At 37.3% G+C, this 16,167-nt stretch overlaps 2 protein-coding genes across 3 annotated transcripts; one reads left to right on the top strand and one right to left on the bottom strand.

Moving 5' to 3' along the window:
• The first annotated feature begins 1,356 nt into the window (after positions 1–1,356).
• On the top strand, positions 1,357–8,211 carry LOC143471170 (uncharacterized). 2 transcript variants are annotated; one of them, XM_076969553.1, is made up of 6 exons: positions 1,357–1,784; positions 2,239–2,419; positions 4,375–4,491; positions 5,016–5,148; positions 5,420–5,650; positions 5,894–8,211. In XM_076969553.1, the coding sequence occupies exons 1-6, from the start codon at positions 1,652–1,654 to the stop codon at positions 6,875–6,877; spliced, it is 1,779 nt and encodes a 592-aa protein (XP_076825668.1). In that variant the 5' UTR covers positions 1,357–1,651; the 3' UTR covers positions 6,878–8,211. The 2 variants fall into 2 exon arrangements, with proteins under 2 accessions (XP_076825668.1, XP_076825669.1); XM_076969554.1 differs by lacking the exon at positions 1,357–1,784 and having other exon boundaries at positions 2,246–2,408.
• A 458-nt stretch (positions 8,212–8,669) lies between these two features.
• On the bottom strand, positions 8,670–16,144 carry LOC143471168 (follistatin-related protein 5-like). The gene is made up of 17 exons (XM_076969549.1): positions 15,859–16,144; positions 15,084–15,293; positions 14,887–15,001; positions 13,990–14,792; positions 13,772–13,895; positions 13,211–13,371; positions 12,927–13,058; positions 12,580–12,721; positions 12,257–12,391; positions 12,044–12,174; positions 11,651–11,854; positions 11,128–11,343; positions 10,624–10,816; positions 10,150–10,271; positions 9,904–10,000; positions 9,533–9,656; positions 8,670–9,359 (listed from the first exon to the last, which is right to left on the bottom strand). Exons 1-17 carry the CDS (start codon positions 16,021–16,023, stop codon positions 9,227–9,229), a joined length of 3,207 nt encoding a protein of 1,068 aa, XP_076825664.1. The 5' UTR covers positions 16,024–16,144; the 3' UTR covers positions 8,670–9,226.
• Positions 16,145–16,167: the final 23 nt, after the last annotated feature.

The following is a 16,167-nucleotide window of genomic DNA, read 5'->3' on the forward strand; positions in this document are numbered from 1 at the left end:
AGTCTTTAATGGAATGTTAGATTTACTTCTAGAAGTGTCCGTATGTTATTGCGTGAGATGAAAATAGAAAAAATTAATTATAATATTTTTATGTTTGTTTATTATCCAATAAACATCCAGACATATTTTCCGCCGTAACTTGAAGCATAAATTGAAAGAGGGAGAGTAAGAAATATTTTTTTTAAATAGTTTGTGAACGATAACAAAAGGTTTGTTAAAAACACGTGACATTTATAACACGGCGAATACGATATAAATAGCGGTCAGCTGTGGCAAGATTTAAAAAGAAAATGTTGAAAGGCAAAACACGGATTTCTTTTCCTCGTCATGCGCAAAATTTTTGTTCCAACGGACACCTGATCTAATTTGGTGAACAAGTTATTGTTTTCCATAAATATTTACGTCTTGAAATTTCTGTATAAAAATAACAAAGAGTTTAGAAATGGAGGAAAACTATTGTAAACAAGAACTGTAGGGCATGGTAGCGATTAGAATTTATTTTAGGAACATGTTTCTCCGCGTGCACCCGCATTGATTTCCTATTTTTCATTGTTTGTCGCTGCTGGATTAAGCGTAACTCGGTTTTCGCGACCACCGAGAAATTACAGCATCACTGTTAATGCGTCGAGCGGCGAAGTCGGCTTAAACTTAACTTCATTTATTTACGTTCATGGAGGTCGGTTTATAAATTCAAGTAATTTGTTGGAAATTGTTATGGAAAGAATTAAAACCAAGTCTCCGCGAGCACTTCACAACACTTAACGTTGTCTGGTATAGCGCGATGTTGGCGATGTTGACGATGTTTGGTGATGTTGGTTGATACCGAACTGCCAGTGCGGTGTATTTGTGTTCATTGCAATTTAGGTTCATACAGGTTCATGCTTGCCAGGGTTACTTCCAGTTATGCTAGTTACGCCTTTTAGGTTTTTTCTGAAGCTTTGGCCATTTTCTTGGAACATAATGAAGTGTTTGTGCATTTAGTGCAGCTGTAAGGTTGGGTTTAAAGCCTTGTATTGACAGCATAGTGTAAATGACCTTTTTACAGACCGTCTTGAAATCTGCAGTTAGGTCAACAGCACAGTATTAATGGTTGTATTACTCTAATAGCAACACAAAAGTAAGGATGTGAACAGTTCTAACTACGTCCGTACAATTTTGTGAATGAGCTTGCCAGCCGACAACTTATGGTTTCCATTGTTGTTGTCAGATCCTTAGAGCTACTTGTAATGCGTCATCAGTCATCTCAATGCTATTTGACGTTATTAGTGTTATTGTAAATTATCACATGATTCATTTGTTACTTTGTTGTATACTCTTTAATTATGGTTATGTATTTTTCAATCAATTTAGTTGTAGCTTTATACATGATTTGTAGTTACCGTCATCCACTTTGAGCAAGGCATTAATTTTCTTTCATTGAAAGATGTATTTGTCATATTTCGATAACGTTAATACAATGTAATTATGAATGGTCCAGATTGGAATGTGCAATTGCTTCTGCTTAATGCTTACATGCGGTAGTAGGCTGATAGGGGGATGTGGCGCCCGCGGGGCTAGCTGGAAATTTGTTGGGTATGACTGGATTAAACTGAAAGAGAAACGAAATCTATACCAATACAAACTCGAGAAGAATTGCGGCTGATGAGTTATCATGAAACCCACTGACACCAAATGGAAAGTTCTTCTCCACTTCTTGTACGTCGTTTCATGGGAAGTGGATGCGAGGCTTGCATGCCAGAAGAGACGGGATGAAATCATTTTGGGGACCATAATCATCCCTACCAGTTAGTGAATATTTTTGTTTTTTCTCACCAATTTCTAATCTAGAGACACTTTTAATTAGTTCTCAGACAAGCTTAGTAGAAAATATGTTTAAGATGTCTGTGCAGTATCAAATATTTCCATCGTGCTTTAAACCGCATGGCCGCAACAGCTCAAGTTATTGTCTTTATTTCACGTTTGTTTGTGGAATAAATCTTCGGTGATTGATAAAGTTACCAAACACTGCGCTATTTACAGCTTGCAATTTTGTCTTGTCATCTTTCACATTGATTGCCTCTGAATATTTCTTGGAGAATTTCGCAGAGGTTTACAAAGTTGTCTCTTCTGTGATTTTCTTTTATCGTGGTTTTTCGAAAATATAATCAATACAAGAAACGTAAATTATTAATAAGTTTATTTATTCCTATCTTTTATTAATTAATCGTCAATGATCATAATTAATAATCAATTCTTTAGCTAGCCGTCCCATTGCCCCAATCACCACCCCAAGGAGATCTTCATTTGGGAAACCGGATCTATGTTGCGGGAGACGCGCATTCAACTCGGAGATCAACATCTGTTGTTTGGGGAAGTTGATCAACAAGAACGAGATGATGTGTTGTCTTAATGGAGCCGTTGTCCCCAGAGTGAGTCGTTGGTAAGGGGCTTAGTTGCTATACTGGTTTGACTGCATAGTTTTAGCATCCGTGATATAGCTCGTGTTGAAACGTGGTACGGTGTTACGTGTACGCTGTAGTAAGTGTGTTATAGAGTTGTGCGATATCATGCAATTTACCTATTTCCTACAAGTGAATTTCAGCGATTAATCTGATGAATGCACAACATCTTTTTTAAATTGCTCATTATGAGAACTTAGTTTTTGCGTACATGCAGATTTTTTAAATTTGAACGAGCATGATTGGTTCGTGCCGACTTGATATGGGTTGCGAACTAATGACGTTTGCTTCTGTAAAGTTTGCCGCCATATTCCGCGAGTCTTTCAAGACGTCAGTGGCATGTCTATAAATTTTTTGCGTCGATCTTTAGTTTAATTTCACTTTTTTCTCTTTTTGAACGGTGTTGTTCGATAAATTCTATTTATTGCGCTTCTTTAAATAAAGGATTGATTTTCCTGTAAAGGTGGTCAAGCGGCCAAAACCAATGTTCGAATTATCAAAAACTCAATATAACCTGATAATAAATAGTAAAAATACGTAAATAGTAACAGTAATCAGTAATAGTCTGTAAACTTTAACAGGAAAATTATGCTATGTGTTTGACTAGATATCAGCTGATCGAATAAATGTGTAAGTTTTTCGCGACCTACTGTAGCTTGGTCAGTAGCCTGTAGCGTAATTTGCACAATACGCAATACTCTTGGTCCGCTAATGACAACAACGACTCGAAGGTTTGGACTTTTTTCTGAGCTCCAAGATAACACCAATGGTAATATCACCGAATTAATAATCTTCAGAGACATTTTATTACACATTTTGTGACATCCTCTGCATGTTTTACGAGCACCAAGGTTCTTAGATAATACGCTATTTTGAAAACTCAATTATACGTTTCAGGTGTAAAGCCTATGTTTGGTCAACACTGCAAGTACAGTATTTAAACCTCACTATTAATTTGTATATTTTAATCGTTTCATAAACGCCGTGAAATGTGGACGTATGTGTTGGTTTTGAGAACAGGCTGGTATAGGGGTTAGGAGGTTGAAGTTGTAAAACTTCTTTTCAGAGCAAATTTTCTTCCACAAACAGTTATTATCTGCCTTAAGCCTCCATACCATCTAGACTATAATACCTGGTCATCGTTCTTTCAACTATGAACGATCTAAATCGGATTATCAAGTACATTGTACTTCGTGCAAATGCATCGCGCATTGCAGGTGGCATTCTTTTTCGTTATTTCTTAATCAATACGCCCAGCAGAAAGTCTGTTACGTTTACAGCATTCTTTGTTATTGTATTACAGATATTGTGTTATCACAGACTGCGTGTAGTATTTACAAACCACGATTAAATTACAAGATCAAAGATGCTATAACTGGACATACGATCGTTGTTTTTGCGGTCTTAAGTCGGTTCTTCTTCCACGGTAAACCGAGAAACTAAATAACCACAGAGACATGATTGTTGTTGCTTAATAATTTATTTTATTAAAATTTGAAAAACGGCCTCCACCGTAAAATGATCAAGGCAAACAAAGCTTATGAAGGCTACCAGGCTACCACTTAAGTGTAAGATGGAGCGATAAAAAGTGACAAGGTTATAACACACGCAAATAAAACAAAAGCAATTAAATGTATTTATACGCTCAACAAAGTAATAACCTGAATATAACACAAGTTTTAAGACCTTGACACTTTCTTCACGGTAACATAAACTTTTATCTTTTCCATTTCGATCAAATCAACATAAATCATAGCGTTGTTTCGATTAAAGTTTACACTAATTACAAGATTACCTCTGTGTCATTACTGGTTACTGTTTTTACGCTTTGTATATTGCATACTGAGCAAAGTAAGTTAAAGGAATTTAAGTTTTTAGTAAAAATTGTGTATAAATAACCTGGATGCCGATTTATGCAGCTTATGACATTTTGCAGCTTATGCTATCCCACCTCAAAATGGATAATAACTGAACACGATCGACTGACTGACTTAGAAACAGAATATTCAAGTCTTATTGAAGCGTTTGATTATTACATGGAAGACATCACTGTGTGAGTACCAACAGATACCATCCAAGGTCAAATGCATTGGTTGTTATTAACTTTGATTGGATATTTTCTAAAAGTCTGTCGCTTGAAATATAAATTTTACGTTATCTTTAATATATATAAACTGTAAAAACAACTACCGATATCTTTAAGAAATGTTGATAAAATAGAAATCGTTAGCCGGGTGACGAAGAAACGTTGGTGTTTTTACCTGTCTGTTTGGAAATGTTTTATCGCTGTCGCGTTTTTACCCCACTCACCATAACTTTGTTTTTAAAACCGGTTGAGCAAATTTTATATCGAAAAGAAGTACATTATAGCTTAACTTTAGAATGTGGTTTGTCAAGTCAAGTCATGTTCACCTTGTAAGTTCTCTCGAAATTCTATCACAACACCAAACAACCAAGATAATCTAAACTCCCCGTATACTTTGGTCGTGTTGGCACGATAGGGATCTTTCACTTCTTGATCAAATCTAACATAAACGAAATCACAGATTCAGTAAAGATTATCCCGCCTTATCACAGGAAAGTTATAACGCTCGAGGAAGAATTAGAACTGTTGGACTCTCAGGCGAACTCGCTTTATCGGTCCTTTCTGGTCGAGATTGGCTCGGGGACAAGCGAAGATCCAAGCGAAGTTGACTACATCATAAACCTGGTATTGTTGCGTATGTAAATCTTGAGAGTAAGTTTTGTATCTTGGGAAATAGCAAAATTTTGAAACAGACTTTTATGATCAAAAAGCGCAGTTGTCTATTTCACCTATCAATAAATTACGTGCATTATACCTTGTGTGTTTTCGTATATAAGTACTTTAATTTACATCCTGTGGCACACCTTGTCAGCCCTGCTCTGGTATATTACACTGGCTACTGAGGAGAATTAGAAACTCATTAAGTGCAACGTTTGGTATCAAATGTCTTAAACAGATCCTCTTTCTGAACACAAACGAAGCAAGCATTGACAACGCCAAGAAGAGCTTGAACGCTTTGGATGGTGCAAGAGAAGAACTACAACGTGACCACGTTTTACCTCCGACTAAGAATTCCCCATCAAAATCAAAGGAAGAGACACCGATGAGCGGGCAACTGGCTTCTCTTCGGAGCGAGATGCAATCCTTAAATTCAAGCATTGAGACGGCCACATCCATGCTGGATATGGTGGGTTTGATTCCTACTAAAAAAAGAACTCTTATCATCCAAATACTTCAAATACCTCCAAATACATTCCGAGATTGACTACATTCAATGTCGTTTTCTGCATTTCTGCATCCATGGAAGAACTAAATTTCTTCATCCGCACTTTAATCTTGATCTTTTTAAATAGTTTATCCCGAATCAGATTTTTTGAAATAGATAAGATTTTACCAATTATCGTTAATTTATGACCTTTGCATTTTCCAGACAAGACATGAAATCGGGAGCATTCTTCCGGACTTCGACAATCGCGAAGAGATCGAGCGGATCGTGCTAGAGAGAGGCGAAGTCCTGGAGGAAATAAATCATCAAAGCCTGGAGCTTCGCTCGACTAGAGCAAAACAGAGGAACATCGCTGACATCCTCGCTATCCTGAGAGCGGATCAGGATCTCTTGGCTCACAAGAGGACGATGTTAGACGGTCTCCTGGATGAAGTTCTTGCCATGGAAAAGTCAATGAGAGAAGAGTTATCGGAAATGATGCTGCAGCGATTTGAGGAAGGAATCCCCGGCGATCGTCGTGTTCTATCACGGGCTAAACGGAGCATGGCTGAAGAAGAGGCGATGAACGTTCGTCAGTTAACCGCTTTGTTCCCGAAACTTCTTCCTCCTCCAGAAAATAAACCTTCACCCACTTCACCTTTCCATAATGATCAGCTGGAGTTTGAAGAAGAGACAGATCCTCCTGAAATAATCGAAAAAGTCACAACCGCATCCGGACCCAACTCAGATGCTCTCAACACAAGCCGGACCCCGTGCAATTTCACAGCCTGGGACCGGTTTGTGAATAACTTTGAGCGGCGGACTGCTCTTGTTACACTCGATCTCGTTGATATTGAAGGAGCCAGAGATGAAATCGAAACTTCGTCCGTCCCCTCAAAGAAGATCTTCGTCCGTCCCCTCGAAAAAGAGAGCAGGATTAAGATCGACTTCAACAAACACGGACACGGGGTCTCCGCGGATCCCGAGTCGAATCGCTATTCACGTAGAACGAAGAGGAGCGTTGAAGTAAAAAAATACGTCATCAGTGATGACGAAATAAAGCGTTTCCAACGTAAGAAAGCGGTTCGCGAATATTCCTTTATTGCGTCTCTAAAAGATTTCGAAGGCTTCCATGTAAGTGAAAGCTTCAAAGACACGTTCATCAAGTTAATAAGACGCAATAACCTGGAAATATACGGCCCGATGTAGGTTGGGGCCAAACTTCAGATATTTTCTTCTGTTAAACTGCCTCATATAGAACTTAGTTGCCCGCATAAACCTCATTTACATGTTTGCACACAATTGCAAATTTTAATGGAGGACGAATGCCTCTTCATATAGGTATTACTGGGGTTGAAAAGGATTGAAACCTACAGTACTTGTACCAAATTGTTTCATTTATAGCAAAATCAAAGCAGATTTATTTATATTAATATATCGCCATTATCACACTATACAAATTCAGTTTGAGCTTTTAATAGTACTTTTGACATTTCACGATATTTTTTTTGGCTTTAATATTAGAGTCTGAACAGCATAACTAGTTTGATAAGTTTGAATTTATACTACGTTCGAGGAACTGTTTTTTTTTATTTCACTTTGTTTCTTTATTAGGAGTCGATGTTACGATAAGTTGCTTATAACTATTTAAATACATTGCTTGCTTTTATCACCTAAGTCGTTAATTTAAAACTATATTTCTTATATTTTTACATTTAAGTTTGGATTTTGCTTCAATTCAGTGAAATCAAACTATAATAACGCCAGTTTGACGTCAGCAAAACGTAGATTTTTCTGGTGTTTTATTATTACGCTTTGGCTCCGTTTTACCAATGAGCTGCTATAATTCAACAGCAGACGTTTTCCTATTTTGCTTCTTGCAGTGAGCAAATATAATTATAATATAGACTTACGTTGTAAGTAATCTGTGACGTGAATTAGATAGATTAATACTTTGCATGAGTGCTTGCTTTCAATGTAAAATATAGAAACGCCTTGCTCAGTTGCAGCCCTCTGCAACCTTTTGGAATGTGAGTTGGGTCAAATGTGTTCTATTTATCGTTGAAAAGCGATCTATCTCGTATGAGATCGTTTCGTTGCCATCAGTAACATCTGCGATAAGCAAATACACATCTCGAACAAAATGCCGCGAGAGAGATTATTTTTATCTTTGTTCAAGACCGCAAAGCACCTTCAAAATACTTCCCGGCCATGTATGGTTGGTGGAATGTGTCCTCACTTTGTTATCGTTTCATCAGACGGAACAATTTTAAAGGGACTTTTTCACACATAAGACAGCTTTTTAAATAGTTTGTATTGAGTTCATCGGTAATACTTGCATGTGTTGACAATGTAAAATTTCAAGGTATTTTGACTAGGTTTTTTGAGTATTATGCACAAGGTTGTGCACGATTTTGTTCTGTTTTATTGAAACTGTATTTTGTAGTTGTTATTGTGCTGTCTTTAACTACAACAAAAATACTAAATCAGAGTGATATACGTGAGTTTGTGATATTCTTTTAAATTAAACTGAACGTCTATGATTTGGCGATAACAGGCTTTGATGTTAGAGTGCTCATCTCTTTAAAGTTCTCCCATCCTCATGAAAGCTAAAAATGTTGCCAAACATCGAATTTATAACCTTTCTCTCTATTATATGCTGTTTGATGATATGAAACATCCACAGAAATCTTGCTTCTACAGGATATTATGACCGTTTGGAATTGCCGCTGGGCAAACTGCGCTCTAAAAAGTCGAGTGTTAAAGTTCAAATCGATGATTGGTGGGGAAGTTGCTGATATTTCATCAAAAGCGCAAATAAATGAGATAATTTTTCACTGCATTTTAAAAACTCTATCCAGAATTTTTGGCTGATTACCTGCTGAATATGGCTAAATTAAGCTAATTTTGACCACATAATATTTAATCTAAAGTTGGAATACACTTGATGCCTAAGCAGACCTATAAAAATCATAAGACGCTACAATGAGCAAAATGAACATGACAGCCGGTGATGATGCATTCATGTTACCAAGCCAAGTTTAACCTCGGCCAAATGTACTCACGCGGGCACAAACACGTCAACACGAATAGCTGAAGCGTTTTTGCGAATTCACCACCATAACAACACAATAGATTCAGACCCACATATATCTTCACTTCTAGCTTTTACTTTAAAGGAAACAAAAGGATATAGTTTTAGATACTTAACAAATAAAAAAAAAACACTCAGAATGATCAGAAAATCCGACAAATACGAACGACGCCAATTAATTAATTATATTAAAGTTACAAGCGGCATGTGAAAACTTGGCGACTAATTTTTTATGGCTGGCCAGTAAAATTAGTCAACAAAAGAGCATTTAAGAGGCTGTCTTATACACGAGTACGAATTCTTATCAGAACGAGGGTACAAAGTAAACCGCCAATAAACATAAACATAAATACATAAGATAAATCTGAAATTAACAGTTTCAAATAACGCAAAAACAATGCAAACATTACTTTGCGAAGGTTGTTTCAAACCAATTTTCAATGGTTTTCATTCTTCTCCATTTCTTACTTTCTTCCTTCTGTCCAAATTATTACATTTATATCGTTGACGTCATTTAAACGGCATGACACGTCATTGGTGGTGACGTCGATTATCTCCAGCTGAGAAGCGCCAGCAACAGCGATATGGCGATCATACCTAAAAAAACAAAAAATTTTTGCAACACTTTTCTTTGTTTTTGTAGTTTTCGCTTCTAACGAAACTAGCTTAAACGTTGACTGCAGAACTTCTTCAGCCACAAAAGCGAGAATAACTCAACGTGTGACGTAAAATGTGATTGTGTGAAAACAATCAGTTGTTTAACATCTCACCACGTGCTTGCTGCCAACATCCTGCTTCGGGATGTCCAAGGTACGTTGGATGGATCTACTGGATCGGACAAGCCATCCAAAACGTTCACGGCGCCGTTCGAAGCGTCAAGATACATGATATCGCCTATCGAAGAAATTATTTCTTTCAAGTGAAATTTATCATCGTTCTTTAAAGATTAATAGTATGCTTACAATCCAAACGTTACATAGTCTGATAAAATCGTAAAAAAGCAATCAAAAGCAAATGGTCGTGGTAAAGTCAATCCAACCATTATGGGATTAGCACTAGAATAAGATGAAGTGGGCTAAATACCGTGGATATAGCAGCTAATGAGCTTCACTGTAAACACCAGTTTGAATTGTTTGCTTACCGATCATCTGCGACGATAAATAGACAGCAGCCGAATCCGACCCCGAAAAACGTCCCACGAACGTGACGTCAGATAGCATAAAATTGCTGTGGAAATCCTAACATTGTGAGAAAAATAGAGTCGATAAAGTAATTTTGTCAAATGTTTATGCTTGAAATGATGCTTCGTTTGTGATATGAATAGAATCAATTAGGTTTAAAACATAATCGGTTAGATACAAAGATTCAACTTGTAGTTCAAACTTACGACAATTGCAACGAGTTCGCCGTAGTCTGTGACATTGAGTAACCTGATTAGTTGTCTCTCCGGAAACAACCTTACAACGTGTTTTCCATCGCCTGACACGTGCTCTTTGCTGTAGTCAATTTCTGCATGTAAATAAATTAATGGTTTGTATAGTCTGGTACGTTAGATCGTTTAATTTTGAACTGAATCTAACTAGCAATTAACTTTGCTGGCATAATTGTTATAGCTTTTTATTTTGAGTTTAGTTTCTATTTTAAGAAGTTTTCTTTCAGTTTGGTTTAATTCATTGTTATGGAATGAAAAAGATACTGATAACTGTGATAAGATACAGATCTTTAATAACTTCTTTAGCATATCTTTGTATTTTCTTTGTCAAACAGAGCTCATACTATTTGCAAATCATTTCGCAGCCACAGCAAATCAAATATTTCACCAATTTTTTCTCAAAATAAAACAACTCTTGATTAAAATTACCTTCCCCGGTCGCCACTACCCGCCCTGACAGATACTCGACGCTCAGTGTACGCGAGGAATCCCCTTGGCACGTGACATCCAAAAGGCCACCAATTGGCCGATACGCGAAGTGTTTAGGGACGCAGTTGTAAGGTTGAAGATCGATGACGTCATTGTCGTACAGCAAGGTCGAAAGGTCAAGTTTATAGATTTTCTGACAAAAATTTCAACTTTTCGTGCTTATAATTTTCGTGCAGAAGAAAGAGTGACAATAAAATTCTAGATGATAAACAGAATTAAATAATTAAGGATTATTCGTCACCGGCGACTCTCTTGTATTGTTGAAATGTTGACAATGCCACAATAGCAGAGCAGGTATTACGCTTTTTTCTCTTATAATTACAATCAATAAATTTTGAACAAACCAATTATATTGTCAACGAATGTTCGATGCGAACAATCTGTAGCTTTGTTTTGTCATAAAATAATAAAATCCGCATGCATTATTGTACTCGTTTGACCCACCGGCTGGCCTTTGTGCGCGACAAATCCGTGCTTTATTTCTTCATTTACCGAACTCTCTGGTGGCAAAAAGAAATTAAATACAGATAAATCTATATCATTGCTGCCAGCAAATGGCTGTATTTGAACTGAAGAATGGACACCGGGGACGCTGGCGGCATAAATGACTTGCAGAACCGACATCCCACATGTTTGATCAATCCAAGATAACACGAACAACTAAAAAAAAATCAAATTACACTAAAAATTGCTTTTCAACTTTGTTAAAATAGATTTTGTTTCGTTTACAATAAGAAAATAACTCATTTGAAATTTTAATTATTAACAAAGTATTCTTATTAACATTAAAGCTACCAAATGAAAAAAGAAAAATGTGAAGCAAGTATTTAGGTGTAAAATGTACTTGAACACTTCTTACGAGTTCAACGTAACTTTAGTGCTTCGCAATGAAAAATAACTTTCACGACAGACTACAAGACGTTATTTAATGCTGGGATGCCAACAATTGCAACGTTTTCAATCAAACCTGGTCAGAGGAGGCAGCATAATGAAGAGATACAGGGAAAGCGTCGGTTGCGATCACTTCAACCAGTTTATGCAATCTCGTGTCCAAGACAACCAATCTGTTCTCGTCCGGTTGAGCCGCATAAACAAACCTCGATCCAACTGACACTGCACTGGACCATCTACACTGTGGTTCGCCTTCTTTTGTGCTTTTGCAGAGTTTGTTCTGACAAGACAAGAAACTCTGTGATATTTACTAAAGGGTAGTTTAATTGAAAACTGTAGTCTATTGTTGGGTTATTGAAGTTCCCAAAGCAGCGTTGTTATTCCAAGCGTTGCGTTTTTATGGTGCATTATATATAAAATTAAAACATTTCATTCTTTATCTCTCAGGTTTATTTCGTCCAGGCGATACCTGCTTTAATAAGCCAGGAACCATGTCAGTGGCATCTATTCGTCGAAGAATGGCGCAGTTCTCTGAACTGATCATCAAAATGCCTCCTCGATGAAAGACAAAGTAAGCTGCAAGATGTTTTGGAGCTGTTTCTGGATGATGTCGATTATAAATGATGAAATTGTGAGCATAAATACATCTATCAGACATCTCATTAAATCTTTTTACACCAACCTGTTTGCAAAGTTCCGTTTTCAACAAATACAATTCCGTCGTTTTCATCTAGACCGGCGTTGTTGCTTGCTACGCAGCTGTAAGCTCCGCTATCTGAAGGCAATGCTTGGTTGATGTGGACCTCGGTGTTGTTTTCTGCAAAAAGTAAAAGGGTCATATCATGTGTAATAATTGCTTAACTGCATTAACTTAAATCGTTTAAGTTTTTACGAGTTAATATGCAACCTTTCTACTTGTAAACTCCATAATGGTGAAATGACACATCCCCGTTCATCAACACGTCTGATTTAAAGAAATGTACAACAATGACGTGATAAGCTTACCCATTATGAGGTACCTTCCGCTATCAACATCCAAATCTTCCCCATTTTTCATCCATTTTATCAGGGGAGTTGGCATCCCGACCACTTTACAAGTTATAGTTACTCCACTGCCGGCAACAACTTGCTGCGATCTTGGATGCACCTACATGCAAAGGAACGCAATAAAGAAGATGACTCCTGAAATGATCAGGGGAACAGTTTGTCAAAAACTTTAACGTGACAAAATGTCGCGCGCACTATCCAGAATGTTTTCCAGTGCATTTGCTTTTACAATTTCCTTTCCCTTCTCAAAGTTACAACTCAGGAATAATTAAATTCACCAAACTCGTGCGTTAAACAGAACATACTTGCACCCGTGGCTTGGTATTCACTGACAATTTTATCACTTGCTGAATGTCTGGTCGAATCTGCGTATGACAGCTGAAGTCACCAGCAAGCTTTGGATGAGCAGCACTAAAGCTCACCTTCGATCCTTCAACCTTTTAATTCAAGTTCGAAACTGTGATTTGCAATTACTTTTGTGAAAGAATCAGAAATCTAAGGTCTATTTGAGACTGAAATATAATTACGATTTGCGAAGATACGTTTTCAACACAGAACACTACGGTCTGTAGTTTTCATGACACTTTACCCGGATTCCATTTTCTTCTTGTGACGTAAGACTGTAACCACGTCGAGTCCATATGGGGTTTGGTTCCCCATCGATATCGCATTGAAGAGTAAATTCTTCTCCATATACCGCCGCCTGGTGGATCAACTTCAAATCATCAGCAAGTTGCACAATAGTGATATCTAGCGGAAGATGAATAAGACAACAAAAACACAGATTGATCGCTTTATTGATCACTGTTTTAGAGGTTTCTTACAATGAATAATTTACAAGTACTGTATACTTTAGCATGCTGTAGCGTATAATCAATAGTTAGAACATTTACAAAGCCGCTGAGAATTGGCCAAAAGCTATCTTGTAACAAGAAACCTAATTACATCTCTGTGGCTTTATTACCGAAAAGCACAAAAATTTTAAGCTTTTATACAAAAATAAAACTAAAACAGGGGATTTCAGAAACACCTTTCTGGTTTGGCAAGAAAAAGTTTATGAGCTTGATGCAAATGAAAAAAAAAAGAAGCTTGTTTTGTAATTTATGTTGGTTCGAACATTCAAATTCACGATAGGTCCAATCTAACTCACTGTATATTTTGAAAAGTTCGCGAATGTCCATCGATCCATCTTCATTTGCATCCGAGTTATGGACGAGGTGAAATAATGAGCATGGAAAAGGTAAAACAACGTCGAAATTCTGAATAATACCCACCTGCGTTCATCAAATAAGTCGTTCTTTACTGTGTCTGTGTCTCTGCTATTTCAAAGGCTTTAATCATTAAGATGATTCATATAGGGTTTTATACCTGGTACACTTCCTCGCTGCCCACCAAACCATCCATGTCAAGATCCATGGTCTTGAATAGATGCTTCACGAGATCGCCTCTGACATCATTCGTGATGATGTCATCGCCCCAAAAATTATTTTCAACTGCTTCAAGTTCCAACTTTTTTAAAATATTTTCGCTCGTTGAATCGATTGCGGCTGGGTTGATGACATCATTTTCATTGCTTTCATCAATTACGTCATCTAAAATGGTTTTACTGTTTGCATCTTCAAGTGTTACATCATCGCTTATATCATTTGTCGTTTGGTTGTTTGCAGACGTTGCCTCGTTCATGTTTTTCTCCCAAACTAAGCTCTCGATGGAAATGGTTGCTGTCGTCACTTCCTTATCTTTAACCTGCTTTTCCAAATCCCTAATCAAACTTTCCGGATGTGCGTCACCGCGGAAGTGAAGTGACGGTGGTTGAACGTCAACCGCATCCGTCAACTTGTGATCAACTTCAGCAACATCAGGAGACCTCGCGATCGTGGTCGTGAAGGAAGTTGTTTTTGTTGAATTCCGAACCCGGTCTTCATCATCCAGATCTTCACTCAAACTTGACCGATACGCGTCAATATGGAAGACAGGCGGTGGTGAAGGCTGCTTCTTTTGGTGAGTACGACCCGCTCTTCTTTTATAACGTTTTCCACCCTTCACTTTACCGGGGTTTGATGACACCACCGTTACGTCATCAGCGTTTGACGTCATCGTCAAAGTAGCGTCCAGATACTCCAGCAGAGCGTCCAGAAAATTGAAGAAATCGACTTCGTTACACGTCGTTTCTAAATTGATGCAACACACAAAAACCAAATTAGCATCTAAAGCGATCGAGACTTCTGCTAACGACCATGTCTGGTGCTAGTCTATGTGTCATACTTTTATAGAAACAATCCTTGTTTCGTGCGTCGTATACGCTTGCCCCGGAAATACAGGACGATCGATACATTTCGCAAGGGCTGGAATAATAGGAGCCGTCAGTCCCACAAACAGGCTGTACACACAGAATGAGGTAAAACAAATGAGGTTTAAATTGTCACTCAATGTTTATTCTTTTGTTACAAACATGTTCTCACCCTGTTTGACTTCTTGCAATGAGTTCTGCACACGCATGTTGCTCTCCTGGTTATTCCGTCGAGAACACATTTTTGCCCGGGTTTACACCGCTTGAAATAACAACGATTGGGAAAACGGAATGAAACTTTACCAGGAGAATGTTCTCTTTTTGGGTGATTTTTCTTGTGAATTGTCTTCCGGGGAAGATCCTCAGTCGGATTTGGGAAATACTGAACAAAAGGAAATTTTCAGGCATATTTCTACTTATTCGGTAGGCCTACTTGCAAACAAAACAATCGTTTTTTTATGAAAGGATTTTCTCAATAACATATAATAGCATCGCAGACAATTAAACAAAACAGAAATGCTTGGAAAGCTTTTGATAAATGTTAGTTGTCGCTAATTTTTTTGTGACCAAACTGCCTGTAAGGGAGAAGAAACAAAGATAAAGAATCTTATCAAGTATCTACTCAGCAATTTATTGATTTCCTCAACAATTATTTTATGCTGGCAAGTTTGTTATGAAATATTAAAACAGTCTTTTTTAACATTAAGTAATTGAAGGTTAATCAATTTTCCCCATAAGTGGAATTTTAAGTCTATTTGCGAAAAGCATACAGAGTAAGTAGGAATTTGAAATTGTTAATAGGCTTCTATTAGTAATGACAAAATCTACCCGAAAAAAATTGTATAAATATTTTTTGTGCTGTCAAAGCCGAGTTATGCAATAATTCTGCGACTATTAACAAAACATTTGCCGATCCATAGCCTACAATATTGCATTTCATAACTGACCTCAGGATCTGCAGCTTGATCGAATGCATTTCGAGATTTATCCAACGTTTCAGTTTTGCTCAAAGTATCTGCTGATGTAGGCCTACTTTGAAAAATAGGCATCGCAAAAACATGAACGGAAACGCACAGAAGGATCGTGTTTGCCAAGATCATTGCTGATAACATAAATTAAGAAAACAACTGCTCCAACAGGTTTATTAGCCTACATACAAACGAGAGATACAATTCGGCCAAGTTAGAAGTCATTAGGGCAATTGCCCCTGCTTTTACGATAATTTTAGAACTTAACCATATGTTTAAAAATTAATC

Source organism: Clavelina lepadiformis, chromosome 9 (genome assembly GCF_947623445.1).
Source record: "Clavelina lepadiformis chromosome 9, kaClaLepa1.1, whole genome shotgun sequence".
Taxonomy (NCBI): domain Eukaryota; kingdom Metazoa; phylum Chordata; class Ascidiacea; order Aplousobranchia; family Clavelinidae; genus Clavelina; species Clavelina lepadiformis.